This window comes from Macadamia integrifolia, chromosome 4, assembly GCF_013358625.1.
Source record: "Macadamia integrifolia cultivar HAES 741 chromosome 4, SCU_Mint_v3, whole genome shotgun sequence".
Taxonomy (NCBI): Eukaryota; Viridiplantae; Streptophyta; class Magnoliopsida; order Proteales; family Proteaceae; genus Macadamia; species Macadamia integrifolia.
In genome coordinates, this window is record NC_056560.1 from 14,248,520 (window position 1) to 14,268,244 (window position 19,725).

Consider the following 19,725-nt stretch of genomic DNA (forward strand, 5'->3'; position numbering starts at 1 on the left):
AAAAAAAAAAAAAAAAGACTTGAGAAGCATGTAACACCTTGTCTTTGATCTCTATAGCCTTTGATTTGTTTAGAAAATAATAAAAACAATGTAGTAAATGGTGATTTGATGATTCATGGTTCGTACTTCACCAGAAGTTATAGCCCCAAATGGTTTAAGTGGAAGAGGGTTTCTGTAGCTGGCCCCAAACAAGTAGGATGGACTTTGCTGTTATTGAATTATTCATATAAATCTATCTATTTTATTCCCCATGGAATGTTGTCATGGTTTAAAGTGTCTCCAATGCGATACAATACCCCTCCGATACGTTTCTTAATTTAGCCGACCGATACGGCGACTGATACTGATACTGATACTTTAATCCTTGACCTTTAGCATATCTTAGTGTATCTCCTATAGGATACGATACCCTGTGATACGTATCTTAAATTTAGCCAACCGATACTTTAATCCTTGAATGTAGTAGATATCATGCCGCTGCATGCCTGGATTACAAATTGTGGTTCCAATGTTTCTAGCCAATATTTCGTTTCAGTATAACAAGATTGTAATGAGTTTGGTCTGCTTTTTGACAAAGAATTCATTCCCGTGCTCCAAAGGTGGGGTGGTGGTGGTATGTTGTTTCAGGTGCAGGTTTCCATGGCAGGGTTTGTGGGAAGAGCCTTGCCTACCCTGTTTTCCTACTCAGTTGTCAGTGGTTTGTTGCACATGGCCTTTTTTTAGGGGCTAAGTTTTCCTCAGTGAAGTCCCACATTGGAGGTCTGTTTGGTTGTTCCATTTGGGAATGAATAAACAAAGCCAAATCCTATGAATACCATGTCGGTCAAATAAGTAGAGTTAATGGGAATACTTCAGTTGAAACAAATGGACCAGTTTGCTGTTATCTCGAGAAAGTTAATAGTGTGTTCAAATTAGAGTCTTGATTGGGACTATCTATTATCTAATTTTGAGGAAGTCATTATTTAGAGGTGAATATTGTGCTCTGTGGTTCAAGGCTTCTGTCTGAAACTTGTTCAGACATTTTTCTAATTCCAGTCATTTATTTTATTTCCAAGTTCACTCCTTTATCCATTTTGAATTTGAACTTAATGGAAAACGTGTCAAGGACAATGTTAATTATTTTGCAGGAAGCTTCCTAATCAATGGTTAATTTTCATTAAATAATATCTATGTCAACTTGTATCTGTCATCTGTACTCATTCAATTTATTTAGAGGTTTCTTTACATAATAGAGGTGATTTATAAGTCCCATGGTTGGGTTTATCCATTGTAAGAGGCTAATATGATTGTGGTTTACTTTGTTTGAAATTTAGTTGATCTATATTCTGGTGACAATGGAACAAAGACATTACGACAACTACATGTTGAAGAGGATGATGAGGAAAGGTTCCAGGCTGACCTTAAGACAGCTGTCCTCCAGAGCCTTGGTAATTTCATTTTATTATGTTTTCCTGTTCTTGTTAGATATGGATTCTATATGTGAGTTTTGTCGAGATTAAGTGGGAAGAATTTAGTTCTTTTTCTGAAAATAATTATCATTTATGAATTTTAGTTCAGGGTGCTTCTTATCGTCACCAAATTGTGAAGTGAGAAGTTGTAACCTCTTTTTGAATGCCTATTGTCTTATTCCAAAAGTTATTTAAGATATGGTAAATAAGGGTTTTCAAACAATTTGAAAGTGACGTATCATTATTAAAAGTTGTTATTGTAATGCAGATTAATTACCAAAATATGCTTGTTTTATTAGGAATAAGCCTAGGGTTGGGTTCCATACATGTTAGGCCTTTGATCCCAAGTGTTTTGAGTGTAATAGACCACTTTTATGGGTCTAAAAGGGGGGCTCTAAGATTGAGTACGGGATTACTAGTTAGTTTCCATTTTCATTAGTTTCCTTTTTAGTTGGGCTTGATTTGAGTTATATTTGTTTCTTTAGGAGTCAAGTTATTAATTGAGTCAAGTCATTAATAGTTAGTTTCCTTTTTCAACTAGTTTCTAATTTCATTAGTTTCCTTTTTCAACTAGTTTCTAATTTCAGTTTTTAGTAACTATTGTATTAGGAGAATATTTGGTTTCCTTTTTGAGGAACCTTCTATTTTGTAATTCCCTCCCCCATTAACATCATAAATAAAGAAGAGGAGGCTCCTAAAAGCCTAGAATGATTTTGATAAAAAAATAATGGTTGTTGCTATTGTCTTCTTCATGAAGAGTTGTCTTGTGTTTGATCAAGGCTGAAGGAATTGGTGTTTGATCCAATTGACTCTTTGCGGTGTGAAGCCCAAGAGGTTTCTTTCAAGTATTTTATTCTTCTTCTTATTGTTACTACTTCTTCAGCCATCTCAGGTAAGTGATCTGATCTCTCTGTAATTCTGGTTTTAGGAAACCCAGATTTCTCCTATCGGCCTTTATTGATCTGAGCACTCAGCCATCTGATGGTGCTCCAATTTTGATCTCGTGTTAGGCCAAGAAGAGGGTGGATCGATCCTGTTTTGAAGCCAATCAGACCAGGTTTTCTTGAGTTATGAATATTTCTCCTATTCTGGCTGATTCTTATTTCTGCCCAGAATAATGATCTGAGTTGTTCTGAATATTGTTATTTGGTTGCTGGTTTATTCTTCACTGAATTGGTCTCATTAGCTGGGAATTTAATCCCTTAAATCCTAGTTATTATTCAGTTGCAGAAAATTATTTCTTCTTAAAATTCTGGTCTTTGGAAGTTCTGTCCTCTTCTGTTTCTGTGGATATAATTCTGATTTATGGTCTGCTAGAACCCTATTCCTATATCTGAGTTAGGCTTTCATCTGGTATATAGTCTGAACTCATAAATTCCAGTTTCTGGGTTCGAAATTCTGATTTACAAAAATCTGTTTCTTCCTTAATTCTGATCTGTTATATTGCTGCCTTACTTTGGCTATTCTTGGTTGTTCTTTAGTTTAAAAGTTCCTGCAGTATTGGGTCTGGTTTGGTTGTCCAAATCCATTCCTACATTACTTGGGTTAGGAATATTTACTCATCGGAGAACCAATTGAACTCCATCTAATTAAATCCTAACAGTCTCGCCAAAGAAGGAGTACACTACCTCCCACTGGAAAATGTGCAACTTCTATACTCTCTGTCACCGAAGAAGTCATTATTTACACAAAAAAAAAAAAAAAAGAGAAAAGGTCAACCAACAAACTAAGAAATAACCATATTTTTTTCGGGGGTAAAAATAACAATATTCAAGATCAAGACAGAAGAAGAAAGCATTTAAACTAGTAATTTGGGCAGCTTGTCATAGCTAGTTGAAGTATAGATTAATTATATCAATGTTCACGTCAGTAACCTAACATTATCAACTGACTTGCATTAGATCTCAACCATGAATTAATATTTCTAGCTACTAAGACAGTTACCTCTTGTCTCTCAATGAATCCTTGCTGCTTGAGATCGTATAGTTGAAAAGAAACTGTGAAGGAACAGTAAGTAGTTAGGATGACCCACATTTTCCAACATAAAAGCAAATCATCTTGAACTTTAGGAGTAAACTTAAAGTGAAAGTCAAGTGACCTTCCATAGCTCTAACAGTTCCAAAACCAGAGTCATTTATATCTCTTTGTATGCCAACCAACATAAATAAGTCAACAATATAAAAATTGTAATACAGTTACAAAGAGCTAAAAACAGTACTGCAAGCATCAGCTCAGTGGTTTGCTGCGACTCACATTCAATCTTATCATCACGTGGTGCACTGGGGTGAAAGACTGACATAGCACGTGCAAACTCCTCAAAACCTAATATTCCATTGTGTTTTGTGTCGAACAAATCAAACACCTGCATAGTTAAAATTACAGCCTGACAGTCATCATATGGAATTCTTCCAACTTTCCAAAAAGTAATCCCAGTAAAGTTTATCAAAATTGGCATAACCCCCACCCTTACACCCCCCCCCAAAAAAAAAAAAAAAGAGTTGGGTTCCAACTGAACAGGTTTTTCTCACATATATAAGTGTTTGATGAGGCCCAAATTTAGTGGACATGCTGTTCATATCATTTAACCAATTTTTAGATTTCAGACCAATCTGATTTCTCCACGTATCAATTTTCTTTTTTTTGGCCACTGGTTGCAATACAGTAACTGTCGAAAAAAGAAGGGAGGAAAGAAGTCTTATATGTATACATACACATATAATTGAAATAGATTATCAAATTCTCATCTAGCCAATGGATCAGAATGAACAACTAATTAGTCCATGTGGCAAAAGTACATGATTCGGGTGGTACGCTTTCAACTGTTCTCCAGTTGGCTACAATTTCAACAAAACCCGGGGGGGGAAGAAAAAATAAGAACAATAATGAGCAAGGAGAAAAAGAGAGGCAGAATGAACCATGGCCATGTGGAAACAGAATGAGCTACAAAACAGAACTGCATAATAAGATTGAAAAGAGTACCCGATCAGAAAACAAGCTTTCCTTTTTGTTTGTCTTGAATAAAGCAAACTGAAACTCTTCCTGTGATGGTTTGCAATCAAAATACCAATAAGAGGATCAATTGAGAAAGAAAAAGTTAATAGTACATTATGCATGTAGGGGAGAAAATAAGGGAATCTTTCCATCTCATCAAGATGCATCACTACAAGGCAATTTCCAATTCAACTATGAAAACAAAATAATAGCATGGAACTTATACCTTGTTGATCAGCCCATCATCAATGACAGCACTGCTGATCTTCTTAAATAGCTCATATAATGCTTCAATTTCACTTACACTAACTGTAGTAAAAGAAGGGGAGGAGGTAGAGAAGAAAAAAAAAATTACAATCACAATACGAATTGTTCACCAATTGCTTTATTACCACAAAAGGATAACTAACTAAAACAAAGAAAGACATGAAGAAATTAAATTGAGTGGATGAATAAGCCACTCATGGTAAATGACTAAAATAATTCTATGACATTGAGCAAAAGAACATTTCAGAAAGACAACTAGAAAGTAAACAATTTTTTCAGTCCAAAAAAGGTACTGACATTCAATTGCAATGTTTTATTTGGAAAAGGATAATAATATATGCACACCATCTTTTTATTTTTTTTGCGATGGGTTATAGACATCATGTTGGCTAGTAAGACACAACAGGTCCTGAATCAAGCTGCAACCACAACTCTAGTGCATGCTAATTGCTACCAGTTTCAAAAGAGAAATATCAATCTCCTATATTTTCGCCACTGCCCCTCCCCCTCTCCCCCCACAACAGGTGGAGAACAACATCTGCAAAGGAGAGAAGTTACGTACAAACTGTCACCCGCGCAAGAGCTTCTGGATCTATTGGGCCTGTTGGTTGTGCCTCACAACACCCCAGCAGGACAGCAAACAGATCCTTAAATACCTCTAGGCACTGCAACATGATATTCTTCGCACATCAACACACCCCATATCTGTTGGTAAAAAAGAAACCATTGTTCAGCTAACTCCAATCAACATAGCACTCAAATTATAACAGCCGCAAAGCTCATAAAAATTTCTACTACTGTTTCTTGTTTCTTCAGACCCAAGTCCCAATGCAGGGGATCAAAGAACTGGAGAATGAACTCAAAACTTTATCTGTTACTGACAATGAAACGAAAATGTTATTATTATTATTATTTTTTTTTTTTTTTTTTTTGTGTGTATAAAAAAAGAATGAAATTTTCCATTTTTTCGGGCTCATATGATTACCAGTGGTTGGCAGCTTTGGGAATCATTTGATTCCCTTCCATTTGTTCTATGCAAAGGCTTTTTCAGATTGCCCATGGAGTAACAAGTAAGAAAACTGTTTCAGTCTTCCGAAACAAAGAGGGATACATATAAAATAAAATTCCAACCCTCAGATAGAATCTCATGATGAAAATAAAAATATGTAATTTACAGCAGAAATGCTACACAAACAATTGATGCGAGAATAAGATGGTCAATCTTCCAAAGAAATCATGGAAAACCAGAAGAAAAAAAAAGAAAAAGAATAGCATCTGAAAATTCAAATTGATAATTAATTACATTTTATAAAAGAGAAAGCGCTTGCATCGTCCGTTGATAGGTGTTTGATGTGCCGTTATTTGTGATTGGTTGGGCTTCATATACGGTACCTGAAACGTATAATCCTATATTATTTCTTGATTTCTTCCATAATTCCATTGTAGTTGTATAAAAAGGAAGAAAATTGCATCATCTCAATCCATTTGAAGGAGAACTAATCGAATAAAAAAAAAAAAAAAACTAGAGAGAGAGAGTCTGCGGCACTTAAAGACTTACTCTATATGGATTTGGAAGTTCAGGAGAAATTTTCCTTCAGAGAGTCCATGGAAGATATGATCGGAAGAGGAACGAGGACGGCAATGTTCTGAAACATGTCTCGCACTCGCAGTATAAGTTTTCTCTTCTTCTATCCCAATTATTTAAGTTTTCCATTGGAGTGTCCATGGCACCCGATATTATGACTCGAAAAGGAACGCAACGAGGACGCAATATTCTGCAACATGTCTCGCACTTGCTCTCTCCCAGGATATGTATATTTTTTTATTTTTCTTTTAGAAGATCATTCGGAAAAAATATATAGACATAAAAATTTAAAGTGACTGAGTTTCCATGGTCACAAACTAGTGCTAGTATCCATAATATCGGAATAATATTGGCCTTGATCAATCCTCTATCCTCATTCCTGACCTTTGTGACTCCATTCCACATGTATGATTCAAGCCTTCAAGGGTAAAATCATAATAAAAACTGATTTAAAAAAAAAAAAAATGTAGACCTATCTAGTAAGATCCAATTCAATACATTTCGAAACGGTATCAAAATGATGTCGGCCTTGACCATTCCCAAGTTTTTGAACATTGCCTTGAGGGTTCACCATTTACCCTTTACGCATCCCAGTTACTGCTTTGAAGTTTCGACTACCTAATAATATAACTCTCACAAAAAACAATTGTAATTATATCACTACTAAGTGTTGATTACATGATGACTGGAAAAACAATCGAATTATAATTTTTTTTTTTTTTTGGTAATATTGAATTATACATTCGGGGAGCTCTCTTTGGCTTAAAGCATGCAAGTGATGATGGCTGGAGAATTGGGGAAATATGAAGCGACTCAAGGGAATTAAGAAATCTTTTTACTGATTATAGTACTTACCTGATGACTTTGGATCATAGTTCCCCTCTTTTGGATGTGTATAATTTTTTGTATGTTCCTCTATTTTGTTTCACGCCTAATAACGAATCGGCTACTTATGCGGAAAATAGCTTATTTCGTCTTGGACAAAAAAATCTCACTTTTTAAATTTCAGTTCTTACAATGATGTAATTCACTTTCTTTTATTTTTCTCTTATAAAAAAAATATATATGAGGAAGCATGCCCCTACACCTGATGTTTTCGCACGCACTCCCATTGGCACGTGTAGCATATGGATCATGATCCCCCACAGGTAAGCACTTCAAAAAAAAAAAAAAAACTCTTTGAGATAGCTGTTTCTGCATTTTTAATCCTTTTGAGATATAGAAAATGACAAGCATACAAACTTCGAGTTCGATACCAACCTTTAGATTTTCGTTGTAGTTGAGTTATTGTATTTTACTCTCTCTATTTCCTGTTGGTGATCTTGCATGAGAATCTTGTTAAAACATGCTTGCTTAATCAAAGTGTAGGTTATTGGATTGTGCTTGTTTATATTACCAAGCAATCATCGCCAAAAATGAGTGTTAAGCCTCTTCTAAATGGTAGTACATATGGCATGTGTGACCCCTCTTTTAGACGATAATACATAAACATCCTCTTAATGTGCAGTCAAGAAACCATTTCGAATTATCCAACCCAAAAACTCAAGTTATTAAGCGCTAGGTCCAACCTTTATACCTAAAACTTCAAGGTCCCAAAGTTCTCCAATGTGGGGTTATTTCCAATATTTATCTCCTCCGTCCATTCAATATATGAATTGGATATAAGCCACTAGCTTAACCTAGTGGTGACAGCTTCAGCTTGAAATACCAGTGGCCAAGAGAAGAGGTTATAGTATCAAACCCTATCATATGCATGCACGAGTGAGTGGGTGAGTGTAGGAGTAGTTGAGTAAAGAACATTTTAGTCACAACGTCAGCTAATCGATTGTTGGACCCTAAAAATAACTAAGCTAATAACAAATAAAGGTAACATGTTTCATTCTTTCCTCCTTTTGGAATTGGAATGCGGAAATCTAACAGAAACCAAACAGTTGATAGTGTTATATCAAAGGTTAAAAATGAAGCGTAGACTCAAAACACCACCTTTACCATGGGCTGTTTTCTCAAATTGTCGTCTCCCACAAGTTAGTTTACTCAAATTCACTTCATGTGAGAAGGTCGACCAGCGGCCGGTCACCTGATATCAGATGATATTTCCTGAGCACACAGTTTTTTCCATTGGAGGTGCCGATTGGAAGGCAACAATCTTCCTCCTTGATCATCTCCACTATCCATGCTATCAAGAAAATCTGATTTCATCACCAAGCATCAATCATTTCTTCCAGTCAGGTTCCGACTTGATCAATTAACATTGATATGCAAGGGACATCAATAACTACTCAACTTGGTGTTGATCAAGATCAAACATTTGAGACAATGCTTCTTTGCGACACCAGAATCACTAGACTTCCTGTGACTTCTTCACAAAACTTGTTGAGCCCAACGGTGAAGACTGAAGACATCAGCAGGGCCACTCTATTCATCTTCCCTCAGTTCCATACAGCATTCACCAATACACAGAACAGTAAACTTGTTTTTTCTGCTGATATCAAATAAGCAATTGTTTATGCACTTTCTGCACCCCTTCTTCCCACAAGTTATTCTATTCCAGACAAAATCCCCAATAAGAGTCTTGGGTCTCCTTAACAATGGCGTATTGATAGGAACATTTCTTCTCCCTTGCAGCATCAGGAATCCCCTTCTACAAAGTGTGAAATTTTGAGGACCTAAATTCCAGCATGATTGGATTAAGAGTTCAGACTCTCACACAGCCTGTAATCAAGACATCCCTGGATCCTCATCAAAAGCAGCTTGGATACTTCGGAAAAATTTTGACCTTTGTTTTCTAATACTTGACTCCCCACAGAAAACTAATGCAACTTAACTCAAGCCAAAAACGTCTCTGAAAGACGTAAAGAATTTTGGGAGTTGAACATAGAATAAAAAATACAAACCATTGTTCCTAACAATAAACAATCTGAACTGCCAGCTTTCTTCTGGGCACTCTGATCTCAGTAGGCCCACACTGTTGTCTAGAAAGGTACAAACCATTCTCAATAAAGACTCCTAAAGTTAAAAATGGATGCAAAACCTCAGGTATCGTCAACCTGTGAGTGAAACACAAAGCTCGGGAATGTAGTAGTGATGTCCCTGTTCAAAGAAAATGAAATAGTCAAGTCTCAAGGCAATAATGATATGCAACTAATAGAATAAGGTTATTCACAAGAAGTTCCTACTTTCTTATTTGGTATATGAATCAGCAGTACGATCAACCAAGGATCAAGAAGACAAGAAAGCTAAAGCAGGAGTGGACCATTATCCTATAGTGTCACTGTCCCTTAGGCCTTAGGGTTAGTCATCTTTGAGCTGTTCCTTCTATTGTACTAAATGTTCATGTAGCTTTCCCATCCATTATAAATTTGTTATTGTACCCAAAAAAGGAATCCGTTCAACTTAAGTAACCAAGGTTTCTCATGGGGCATATTATGGGTTGAATGTAACTTAACAATCAGAGATACATCTACTTCATAAAGTCCCTGGTCCTTAAGATCTTTAGGCTGTGATATCCGTCAAACAACATTATTCGAAAGCACACAAACTTTACAGTGCTTCAATAGTAGTGAGTCATCGTCACTCAATGGATACAACAACCTAGGACTAACCATAATCAAAGTACTCCTTCGATCTAGGAAAAAGTTATCGACAATATCCATACAGAGAAGGAGAGTTGTTTGATGCGATTAGGGCATGTACAACAGAGGCCATCAAATGGACCGTTGAGGGAAAGAGATGGTGAAATAGGAGTTATGTAGCCAACTTCCAACCTCAATTAGTTGGAAAAATGGTTAATTGAGTTCAGTTATCCATACAGAAATAAAATATTTAGTGTCTCCTTCTGTGTTCCATTATTGCACAATGTTGTCTCCATATTATTCATTTCAAGCCTCCATGTGAAACTAAATATCTAGTCAGATCAAGCTATATCTTCTCACAGACAAAAAATGAAATGCAGCATAAGTTGAATGAGAAACGATTGGATGAAGAAATTTAAACAACCTATGCAAATCAGAAATAACACTCAACTAACGGCCAAAAAAAAAAAAAATCATCATATGATTTAAGTCAATAACTTACTTGAGGTATTGAAGAGTCATATTCTTCAAGAGAGATGGATGTCGCAAAACAAGACTACGCCACTCTTCCTTGTCAATTTTGCCATCATGTTTTGTATCAGCCTCCTCAAAGGTCTGTAACAGATCATGTAATGATGTCATAAAAAGTAATATTTATGGGATACACATATATAAAACACTCAAAACTTAACCATGATTTGGTAAAACATGTTCAAGAGCATCGTCTCATGAACCTCCATGTAACTGAATTAGGTAAGAAAAGTAAAAGTTGGAGTAAACATTTTCATTTTACCAATCGAGTTGAAGTTCTCATAACCCTTGCCTTAAGGCTATAGTTAAAACATAGTATTCAAATTTCTGATTACAAGTGAATTAGGTTAATAAAGTCAAATTTGTAGTTTAAGCTAGCGATGCATCAATGAAGGGTTAGGTCTATGGGCTATAAGCTCATAAATCAGGGAATTTGTGAGGGCCTGCACCTCCCATGAAGCATGGGCTTTATTCATGCAAGATTCCTGAGATGTGAACCTCACTAACCCCATCACGTTGGGCTTAATTTTTCAACCTAAATGTCATTGAAAAACCAGGATGGAGACCATGATGCTACTCAATCTCATTAAAAAGGCAAGGGCCCTAGGGCTGCAAGGAGACTTTTCTTTCTCTTGGAGATGAGATCTGCAAACTCTATTACAGATGAGTTCGCTAGGGGTGTGTAAATACAGAATTTGTAAATGGGCCATTACCCTTTCGAGTAGTCCTGTAGTGGGGTTCGGCCTCCTCCTGTTGTTGTACTATTGCTTTCTTGCTTGGTACTTTGCTTCATTCTACTTAATAAATTATTTGGCTTGATATCAAAAGGGGAGGGAAAATGTTATCTCAACTATTAAATTACCAAGAAATCATGTTGTGTTCAAATGTACCTTGGATACAAAACAAAACAAAAAGAACATAGATACTACCCACATACCCAAAAAAAAAAAAGGAACAGTGCAACATAGAAAAACACCATCTTTTTTTCTCTCCCACATAGGGCACATACACATTATACATGTTCATGTAGTTAGATTATAAAGAAAAACACTATATTTTTCTCTCTCCCACAAACAAGTATACATATTCATGTAGTTAGATTATAGATGCCTCATGTATGCCCATGAGGCTTATGCTTCCTGAGGCTTACACCTGACCTTTTTGACTAGTGAATGCCAAACCTCACACCTTAGCACTTCAAGACATTGCAAGGGTCCAAAAATAAGAGGCACTCAAATAAAGCAATGGAATATCCACCCCCCACCCCAACAGTAAAAAAAAGGTTCATGAATCTTTTCTCTGGTTTACCACCACCCCCCCCCCCAAAAAAAAAAAAAAAGAATCTTTTCTCTCTGATATGCATCCATCAGCACCCAACAATTAACTCCTTTAAGTAACCATTGGAAAACCATTACCATACAACCCAAAACCCTGGCTAAGAATCTTTTAGCATTTCCATCACAAATATGATGTTTTGAGACTTTTTATGCCCATCCACAACCATTAAAATTCCTTCTATGCCTCCCCCATATGAATAGTCAAAAATCAAAGCTAATACTCAAAAACAATTTCACATAAAACCTTAATTCCCACCTTTATCCTAATCTCCACTTTAAGCACATGTTTTGCCTCGCACCTCAAGTGTTATGAGGCCTTAGTATCTTCTGTGCACCTCCCAGCTCACTATAGCTACATCTGAACAGCTTGAATATTATCAGCCTGCCAATCCCATATAGGTCTTGCACACTACTAGTTTCAGAATTCAAATCAAAATGACCATTATTTTAGTGAAGTCATCTTTCGGAGTGCCTCGACAACAGAAATAGTTGAGCAAGGATTATAACAGTTGGAGAGATCCACAGATACAGAACAGCCTAGGTTTGGATCTCAAGGGCCACACAATAAGGAAGAGGTTGTGGGGACTAGGTAAAGGAGGGGAAGAGATAAGACTGGTAAGAAATATAAAAAATAAGGGAAAGAATAAAATTCAGGTACGGTTATGTAACTGTGTACACTAGAAACCACCCAAACTAAGGTACATTCTAATTCAGCCCATTCATGGTTGTCACAGCATTAGCCGACCCAAGGCATTCAAGGGGGCCTAAACGCAATGCGACACCATGTGACACCAACAGGGCCACCAAGGTGATCCTAGTTGTCAAGGTGCTAGGACAACTAGACGACGCTTTTGACAACTATGAGCCCATAGAACAGAAATCCCTTACAAATAGAGGCCCAACCCTTACAATCTTCAAACAAGCCCTATTCTTTGCATCAGATTGCATCATCTGCTTAGGTTCCCAATCTGGCCTGACATAGAACCAACCCCCACTCCTTTTCAGTTTTTGCCCTCTCCTATGTTAAAAATTTTTGAAATACGGGCAGGTTCTGATTGATAATTACCATTAGATTTACATTTAGGTTGGGAGTGGTCTACACTCTACATGATCAAACCCATGGTAGGGAGAGACAGAATGTGTGGTATTGAAACTAAATCATGTAGTAGCTGAAGCCCAAGTTGGCTAGATCGATCTGATCCACTGAGGCCACCCAAGTCAAGATCTAAACTAATATGAGCCGGCAGCAAAAGAGAAGGGTAGTTTAGTCATTAGGACATGTTTTGGGGTCAAATTAGCCAACTAAGTTTCAATTTGGTTCTCATTCAGGTTTGGATCTAAAATCCCTTGAGCAAATTGCATCCCAACTCTACCGAGTGCCACCTCTAATAGAAAGCAGACATAGGGTGAAACAACCACAACAAACCAAAATAAAGACTTTAGATCCTGTCCTTAGATCTCAAGCCTAGGCATCCAGGCTCTTCCTTGGGTCTAAGGTGATAGCATGCCTTGTTAACACTTCACAAGTTCATGCTGATTTATGTTTATTGCTCTTTTCTTTTATTAATATGCTTATATTATATCCTATGTATTATTAGTTATATGTTGGTTTTCCATATCATGTTGATATATGTTGCATATAAACATAACTATATAAAATTATCCTTGTTAGACACTAGAAACCCTTCCAACACTTTGGGTTGCCAGTCGCCTTGACAACTATGATCCTGTCACCTCCTTAAGGGCAAATCTGAATCTGTACCAACAGCAAATGCCTATAAAATTAAGCTCTTTATGGAAGGTTAAATAAAATATTACAGCAGAGGAGACATACATAAAATGAAGAAACCAAAAGGGTGCATAGATGAAATATCTGAGTGAAGGTGAGCACAATAATATATAAGATCAACCGTAGAGATATATTCAACATGAAAATTGTTTCAGATTAAGGAATCACCTTGTCAATGATACTTTCTATTACATCATCTGAAAGATTCATGCCAGATTCAGCAAGTGTCGCCACTACCATTTGCTGCACCTATAGAAAATTCAGTCGATAATAAAGAATTGTTTTGAGATGTCCAAGATAAAGTGCAAAAGATTTGATGTTTTAAGATAATAAAAGGTGAAATATTGCTCCTAGAATTTCGAAGATTATTTCAAATATATAAGAGGTTACTTATAAATATGTAATAAAACAAGACACAACGAGTATGAACCAAACTGTCTTCATTCATCTATCTTCAGTTTTGTTTTTTACAACCCCTTTTTTCAAAAAAATATTTATTTATAACCCTCCCCACCCCCCAACACCCCCCCCCAAAAAAAAAAGAGAAGAAAAAGAAAAATAGGACCCATCCATCTAGAACAAGATTATAGCTCAAAAAAGTCTGGGGAGTTTTCTCTACTATGATAACTATAATGGCCTATATTACATTGATATTGGTGCAAATGTCAAAATCTATTAACGCAAGGTGTTGGACTTGGCAAAGTCCAATATAAAATCCAGGGACTATACATATCATTTTTATTTTTTAAGTATTTTAAAAATAACTTTATTTCGCATATTAATAAAAATAGGAAAAGGGTTCCTACATGCCCTGTGCAGGAACCCTGTCCTACGCACTGGCTATTTTCCAAACATGTGGACTGGATGATTTGGGATTTTGACAGCTAGATAGATGGGGAAATCTCTAGAGAGGTCACGTGTCATACTTAGTGGTCTAAATGGGGCTTTTTCAATTGTCTCTTCAACAGTCCCTATGGTTCAAACATTCACAAACAGATTTCACAATTACAAACAATTTTAAAGGCATTACAAGGACACAAGGAGAGAAGTCATATCGGTCTATAATTTAACTCATCGTTAGAAGAGGATGTGGGTAACATGTCCACTGAATTTGAGCACAAATTGAGATGCCACGAGGCAGTTTTATCCAGTTTGTCGGGAAATGTTCCCGACTCCATACATATAATCTACAATTGTCATGAACAAGATCATATTTTATTAACATCAGTGAGTATTTCTGCACTTTGTTTATGTTATTCTAAGATTTGTTTAGAATTATTTTTACATCATAAAAACAATTCTACAAGTGCTACAAAAGATAACAATTTTTTATTTATATGTGTTTGTACAAGTAAGCTGTTTCTGTTGTCCATGTGTCATCCTTTTGCAAGTATTGACTATTGCCAATCCATGGTTCCCCAATAATAACAAAATAAGAATCATAACGAGACCATAGTCCATCTGATGGAGAACACTGACAACTCTTCTAACATGGAGTATAATCATAAATAGACAACTTTAACAGACGATACTCCCCAGAAGGTCTTTACTTCTATGAGGTCATGGGTTAGGAGTATTTCCTCATCAGAGAACCAAATGAGCACTTTAAAGTCCTAACAGCATACCCAGGGCCCATGAGAATGTTCCAGGTAAGGAAAATAAAATGAAAACAAGAAATTGAAACAAAAAAATTTTCCCACTTGTTAAGCAACGAGTACACTACCTCCCTCTGGCAAATGTGCAACTACTTTACTCTCTTTGTCACCAAAAAAGTTAATATTTACAAAAAGAAAAGAAAGTCAAAAATTAAGTAAATGGGTAGAAATAAACATATTTCACATCAAAACAGAAGAAGAAAGCATTTAAACTAGTAATTTGGGCAACTTGTCAGAGCTAGTTGAACAAAAGATTAATTGATTCAGCATTCACGTCAGGAACCTAACATTGTCAACTGACTTGCATTAGATCTGAACCATTAATTACTCTAGCAACTAAGAAAGTTACCTCTTGTCTCTCAATGAATCCTTGCTGCTTGAGATCGTACAGTTGAAAAGAAACTGCAAAGGAACAGTAAGTAGTTAGAGATGAAAAATAAAAGCAAATCAGCTTGAACTCTAGTATTAAACTTAAAAGTGAATGTCAAGTACCCTTCCCTAGCTCTTAACAGTTCCAAAACCACAATCAGTTAATTCTCTTTGCATGTCAATCAACATAAATAAGTCAACAAAGCAATACACTTGCAAGGAGCTAAAAAATGTAAAATAAACATCAGCTAAGTGGTTTGCTGCAACTCACATTCAATCTTATCATCAATTGGTGCATTGGGGTGAAATACTGACAGAGCACGTGCGAACTCCTCAAAACCTAATATTCCATTGTGTTTTGTGTCGAACAAATCAAACACCTGCATATTTTGATTACAGCCCGACAGTCATCATATGAAATTCTTGGAACATACCAAAAAGTAATCCCAGTAAAGTTTTTAAAAAAATTGGCATAAACCCCTCCCTTTCCCTCCAAATCAAATCAAATAATAAAAAATAAAAAAACAAAAACAGAGTTGGGTTCCAACTCAAGCGGCTTTTCTCACATATTGAAACATTTGATGAGGCCCAAATTTAGTGGACATGGAACCAAGGATTAAAGTATCGGTATCGGTCACCATATCGGTCGGTCAAAATTAAGATACGTATCAGAGGGTATCGTATCGTGTCGAAGATACACTAAGATACGCTAAAGATACACACATAAATGGATAGAAAACATTTTTTTAAACACTTTTGCATAAAAAATTTGTTAAAAAAAGCTATTGATAACATGTATTATGCATAAACATTAAATTGAGGGTATCGCACTAGGAATTCAAGGTTTATAGTTGTCCCATAAATGTAAAATTCTTATTCTTAACATTGATTTCCACTTTAGTAAGAGAGAAATATGGCTGACTGCAACTTTGGAACAAAAACCCCTCAAAAAATCATGTTTTTTTTTTAAATTACCCATCTTGGCCATTATATGACCGTAGTGCACTGTATCGGAACATACCGATACTCACCAATACGTACCAATCGATATATACCGATACTCATCAATACGTACTGATACTCACCGATACATACCGATACATACCGAAACGTACATTTCACCTCAATTTTATATTTTTAATAAAGTTGTATCAGTGCATATCATATCGTACCGATATGTATCGGTGGTGTATTGATGCATATCGGTATGTATCGCAGGATATATATTAATACGAAAAGATTTTAAAAATTCCATGTATTTTATCGGTGTGTATCGTATCGGCGTGTATCATATCAGCCGGCTAAATTTAAGATACGTATCGGAGGGTATCGTATCGGTATCGGAGATACTTTAAACCATGCATGGAACACATCATCCAACCATGTGTCAGATTACAGACCAATCTGATTTCTACACATATCATTTTTGTTTGGCACTGGTTGCAGTATAGGAACTGTCAAAAAAGAAGGGGGGGAGGGAGTCTTATACATATGATTGAAATAGATTCCCAAGTTCGGCCTGTGGCCTATCCAGGTCAATTCTCATCTATCCAATGATCAGACAGTCCAACTAAATAGTCCACATGGCAAAAGTAACTGCTTTTGCTTGGAACGCTTTCAACTTTTCTCCAGTTGGTTACATTTTCAACAAGGAGAAGGTGTGGGGAAGAAAAAAATAAGAAAAAGGAAAAGGAAAAAACGAGACATATACAAATGAAAAAAACATAACAGTTTCACTCGCACAGAAGGCTTTTCTACAGGAGGGAGCGCCGAGAAAAAGAGAGGCAGAATGAACCATGGTCATGTGGAAACCGAATAAGCATCAAGACAAAACTGCATAATAAGATTGAAAAGAGTACCCGATCAGCAAATAAGCTTTCCTTTTTGTTTGTCTTGAATAAAGCCAACTGAAACTCTTCCTGTGATGGTTTGCAATCAAAATACCATAATAGGATAAATTTAGAAAGAAAATGTCAACAATACATTAGGAATGTGGGGGAGAACATAAGGGAATCTTTCTATCTCATCAAGATGCATACACTAGAAGGAAAATTCCAATTCAATTATGAAAACAGAATAGTAGCATGGAAGTTATACCTTGTTGATCAGCCCATCATCAATTACAGCACTGCTGATCTTCTTAAATAGCTCATATAAAGCTTCGATTTCACTTACACTAACTGCAGTAAAAGAAGGGGAGGAGGTAGAAAAGAAAGAATTACAATCTCAATACGAATTGTTCACCAATTGTTTCAGCACAGAAGGATAACTAACTATTACAAAGAAAGACATCTTAGATTGAGTAATAAGCCAATCATGGTAAATGACTTAAATGATTCTATGACTAGAGTAAAAGAACATTTCAGAAAGACAACTAGAAAGTAAACAATTCTTCAGTCTAAAAGGTACTGACATCCAAATGCCTTGTTTTATTCAGAAAAGGATAAACCAATCAAGAAGTAAGAAATGAAATAATGGATAATATACAGATGGGTTATGGACACCGCATTGGCTAGTAAGACATAGCAGGTCCTAAATCAAGCTGGAACAACAGTTCTAGTGCATGCTAATTGCTGCCTGTTTCAGAAGAGAAATATCAATCTCCTACATTTTGACCACTTCCCCCAACTAACCCACTGCCCCCCCCCCCCCCAACACAAAAAAAAAAAAAGGGCGGGTAACACATCTGCAAAAGAGGGAAATTACGTACAAACTGTCACCCTCGCAAGAACTTCTGGATCTACAAGGCCTTCTCGTTGTTGATCACAACACCCCAGCAGGACAGCACACAAATGCTTAAATCCGTCTAGGCACTGCAACATGATATTCTTCGCACATCAACACACTCCATATCTGTTGGTAAAAAGGAAAACATTGTTCAGATCACTCCGATCAACATATAACTCAAAATATAGCAGCTACAAAATTAACAAAAATGTCTATTACTGTTTGTGCAGACACAGGTCCCAATGCAGGGGATCATAGAACTGGAGAATGAACTCAAAACTTTATATGTTACTGCCAATGAAATTGAAATGTTCATTCTTTTTCTTTTAAAAAAAAAATGAAATTTTCTATTATTTCAGGCTCATAAGATTACCCGTTCTTGGCAGCTTTAGGGATCATTTGATTCCCTTCCATTTCTTCTATGCAAAGGCTTTCTCGGATTGGCAATGGATTTCCGAAACAAGAAGGGATAAATATAAAATAAAACTCCAAGCCTTAGACAGAACCTGACGATGTAGAAAAACACAGGTAATTTACAGCAGAATGCTGCACAAACAGTGATGCCAGAGTAAGATGGTCAATCTTCCAACAAAAAAAAAAAAAAGAAAAAACATGATTAAAAGTTCAATTTGATAATTACTTACATTTTACAAAGGAGAAAGCGCTAGTATCATCCTTTGATAGGTGTTTGATGTGCCTGAAATTGTGATTGAACGACTCAGATCTCTGATTGGGGCTTGATACACAGTACCGGCAACGTATATTCCTCTATTATTTCTTGATTCCATCCATAATTCCATAGTTGTAGTTGAATTAAACGAACGTTTCACCCTCTCCAATCTAATCAAAAGAGAAAAAGAACTCAATAGATGAAAAAAAAGCATTCAAAATCCAATAGAACATACCTGTGCCTGCCATCAATCACCACCGGAGAGTGCGAGAATCACCGAAAAATCACCCCAAGATCATGTAGGTTTAGGTTTTTTTGGGGGGAAACAAAGATTTGCACTTTTTGATATGGATCGGAGCTTTTACTTTATTTGGATTTTGAAGTCTCAGGAGAAATTTTGCAGGAAAAGAAAGGAGGACTCAAAATTCTGAAACTTGTTTCGCTGTATATTTTTATATTTTTTTACTAAATTTTGAAGGAAACGATAAGAGTGTAATCATTCAGAAAAGGATATAATATAATATAATATTAAAGAAAAAAAAAAACCTCAAACGCAGCGTGTCTCCTATGCCCTGAAATAAACTGAAGCTAAATTGCCTAAGTCTAGGAATCTAGCGCAGGGACCACACTGTCCTTATGGGAACCTTATGACGACGTTGATGGAATGATGGGTAACAATATTACATGTTCAATCCATCATCCGATCGGTCAATTGGGGCTAAAATACGCATATGTGCACGATACTCCCAATTTTAATCTCTTTCCTTCTTTTTTTATTGGTAGA

At 36.1% G+C, this 19,725-nt stretch overlaps 3 protein-coding genes across 6 annotated transcripts in view; 1 reads left to right on the plus strand and 2 right to left on the minus strand.

Annotated features, from left to right (window-relative positions):
* The window catches only part of LOC122076477, a 41,116-nt gene extending 39,618 nt beyond the window's left edge, over positions 1-1,498 (plus strand). The window contains exon 8 of the mRNA XM_042641782.1: positions 1,314-1,498. Within this exon, the coding sequence (XP_042497716.1) occupies positions 1,314-1,483 (170 nt within the window). The 3' untranslated portion in view covers positions 1,484-1,498. The remainder of the gene's footprint in view (positions 1-1,313) is intronic.
* A 1,816-nt stretch (positions 1,499-3,314) lies between these two features.
* On the minus strand, positions 3,315-6,567 carry LOC122076263 (calcineurin B-like protein 3). The gene is made up of 7 exons (XM_042641588.1): positions 6,265-6,567; positions 6,010-6,098; positions 5,269-5,411; positions 4,666-4,748; positions 4,428-4,487; positions 3,702-3,810; positions 3,315-3,445 (listed from the first exon to the last, which is right to left on the minus strand). The coding sequence occupies exons 3-7, from the start codon at positions 5,378-5,380 to the stop codon at positions 3,315-3,317; spliced, it is 495 nt and encodes a 164-aa protein (XP_042497522.1). The 5' UTR covers positions 5,381-5,411; positions 6,010-6,098; positions 6,265-6,567.
* A 2,529-nt stretch (positions 6,568-9,096) lies between these two features.
* LOC122076676 (calcineurin B-like protein 3) lies at positions 9,097-19,422 on the minus strand. Of its 4 annotated transcripts, none has more exons than XM_042642104.1 (11): positions 19,177-19,419; positions 18,916-19,111; positions 18,645-18,777; positions 18,255-18,397; positions 17,642-17,724; positions 17,404-17,463; positions 15,816-15,924; positions 15,525-15,577; positions 13,689-13,769; positions 10,366-10,478; positions 9,097-9,381 (listed from the first exon to the last, which is right to left on the minus strand). In XM_042642104.1, the coding sequence occupies exons 4-11, from the start codon at positions 18,364-18,366 to the stop codon at positions 9,324-9,326; spliced, it is 669 nt and encodes a 222-aa protein (XP_042498038.1). In that variant the 5' UTR covers positions 18,367-18,397; positions 18,645-18,777; positions 18,916-19,111; positions 19,177-19,419; the 3' UTR covers positions 9,097-9,323. The 4 variants fall into 4 exon arrangements, with proteins under 4 accessions (XP_042498038.1, XP_042498037.1, XP_042498040.1 ...); XM_042642103.1 differs by having other exon boundaries at positions 18,645-18,817; XM_042642106.1 differs by lacking the exon at positions 17,404-17,463 and having other exon boundaries at positions 18,645-18,817; positions 19,177-19,422.
* Positions 19,423-19,725: the final 303 nt, after the last annotated feature.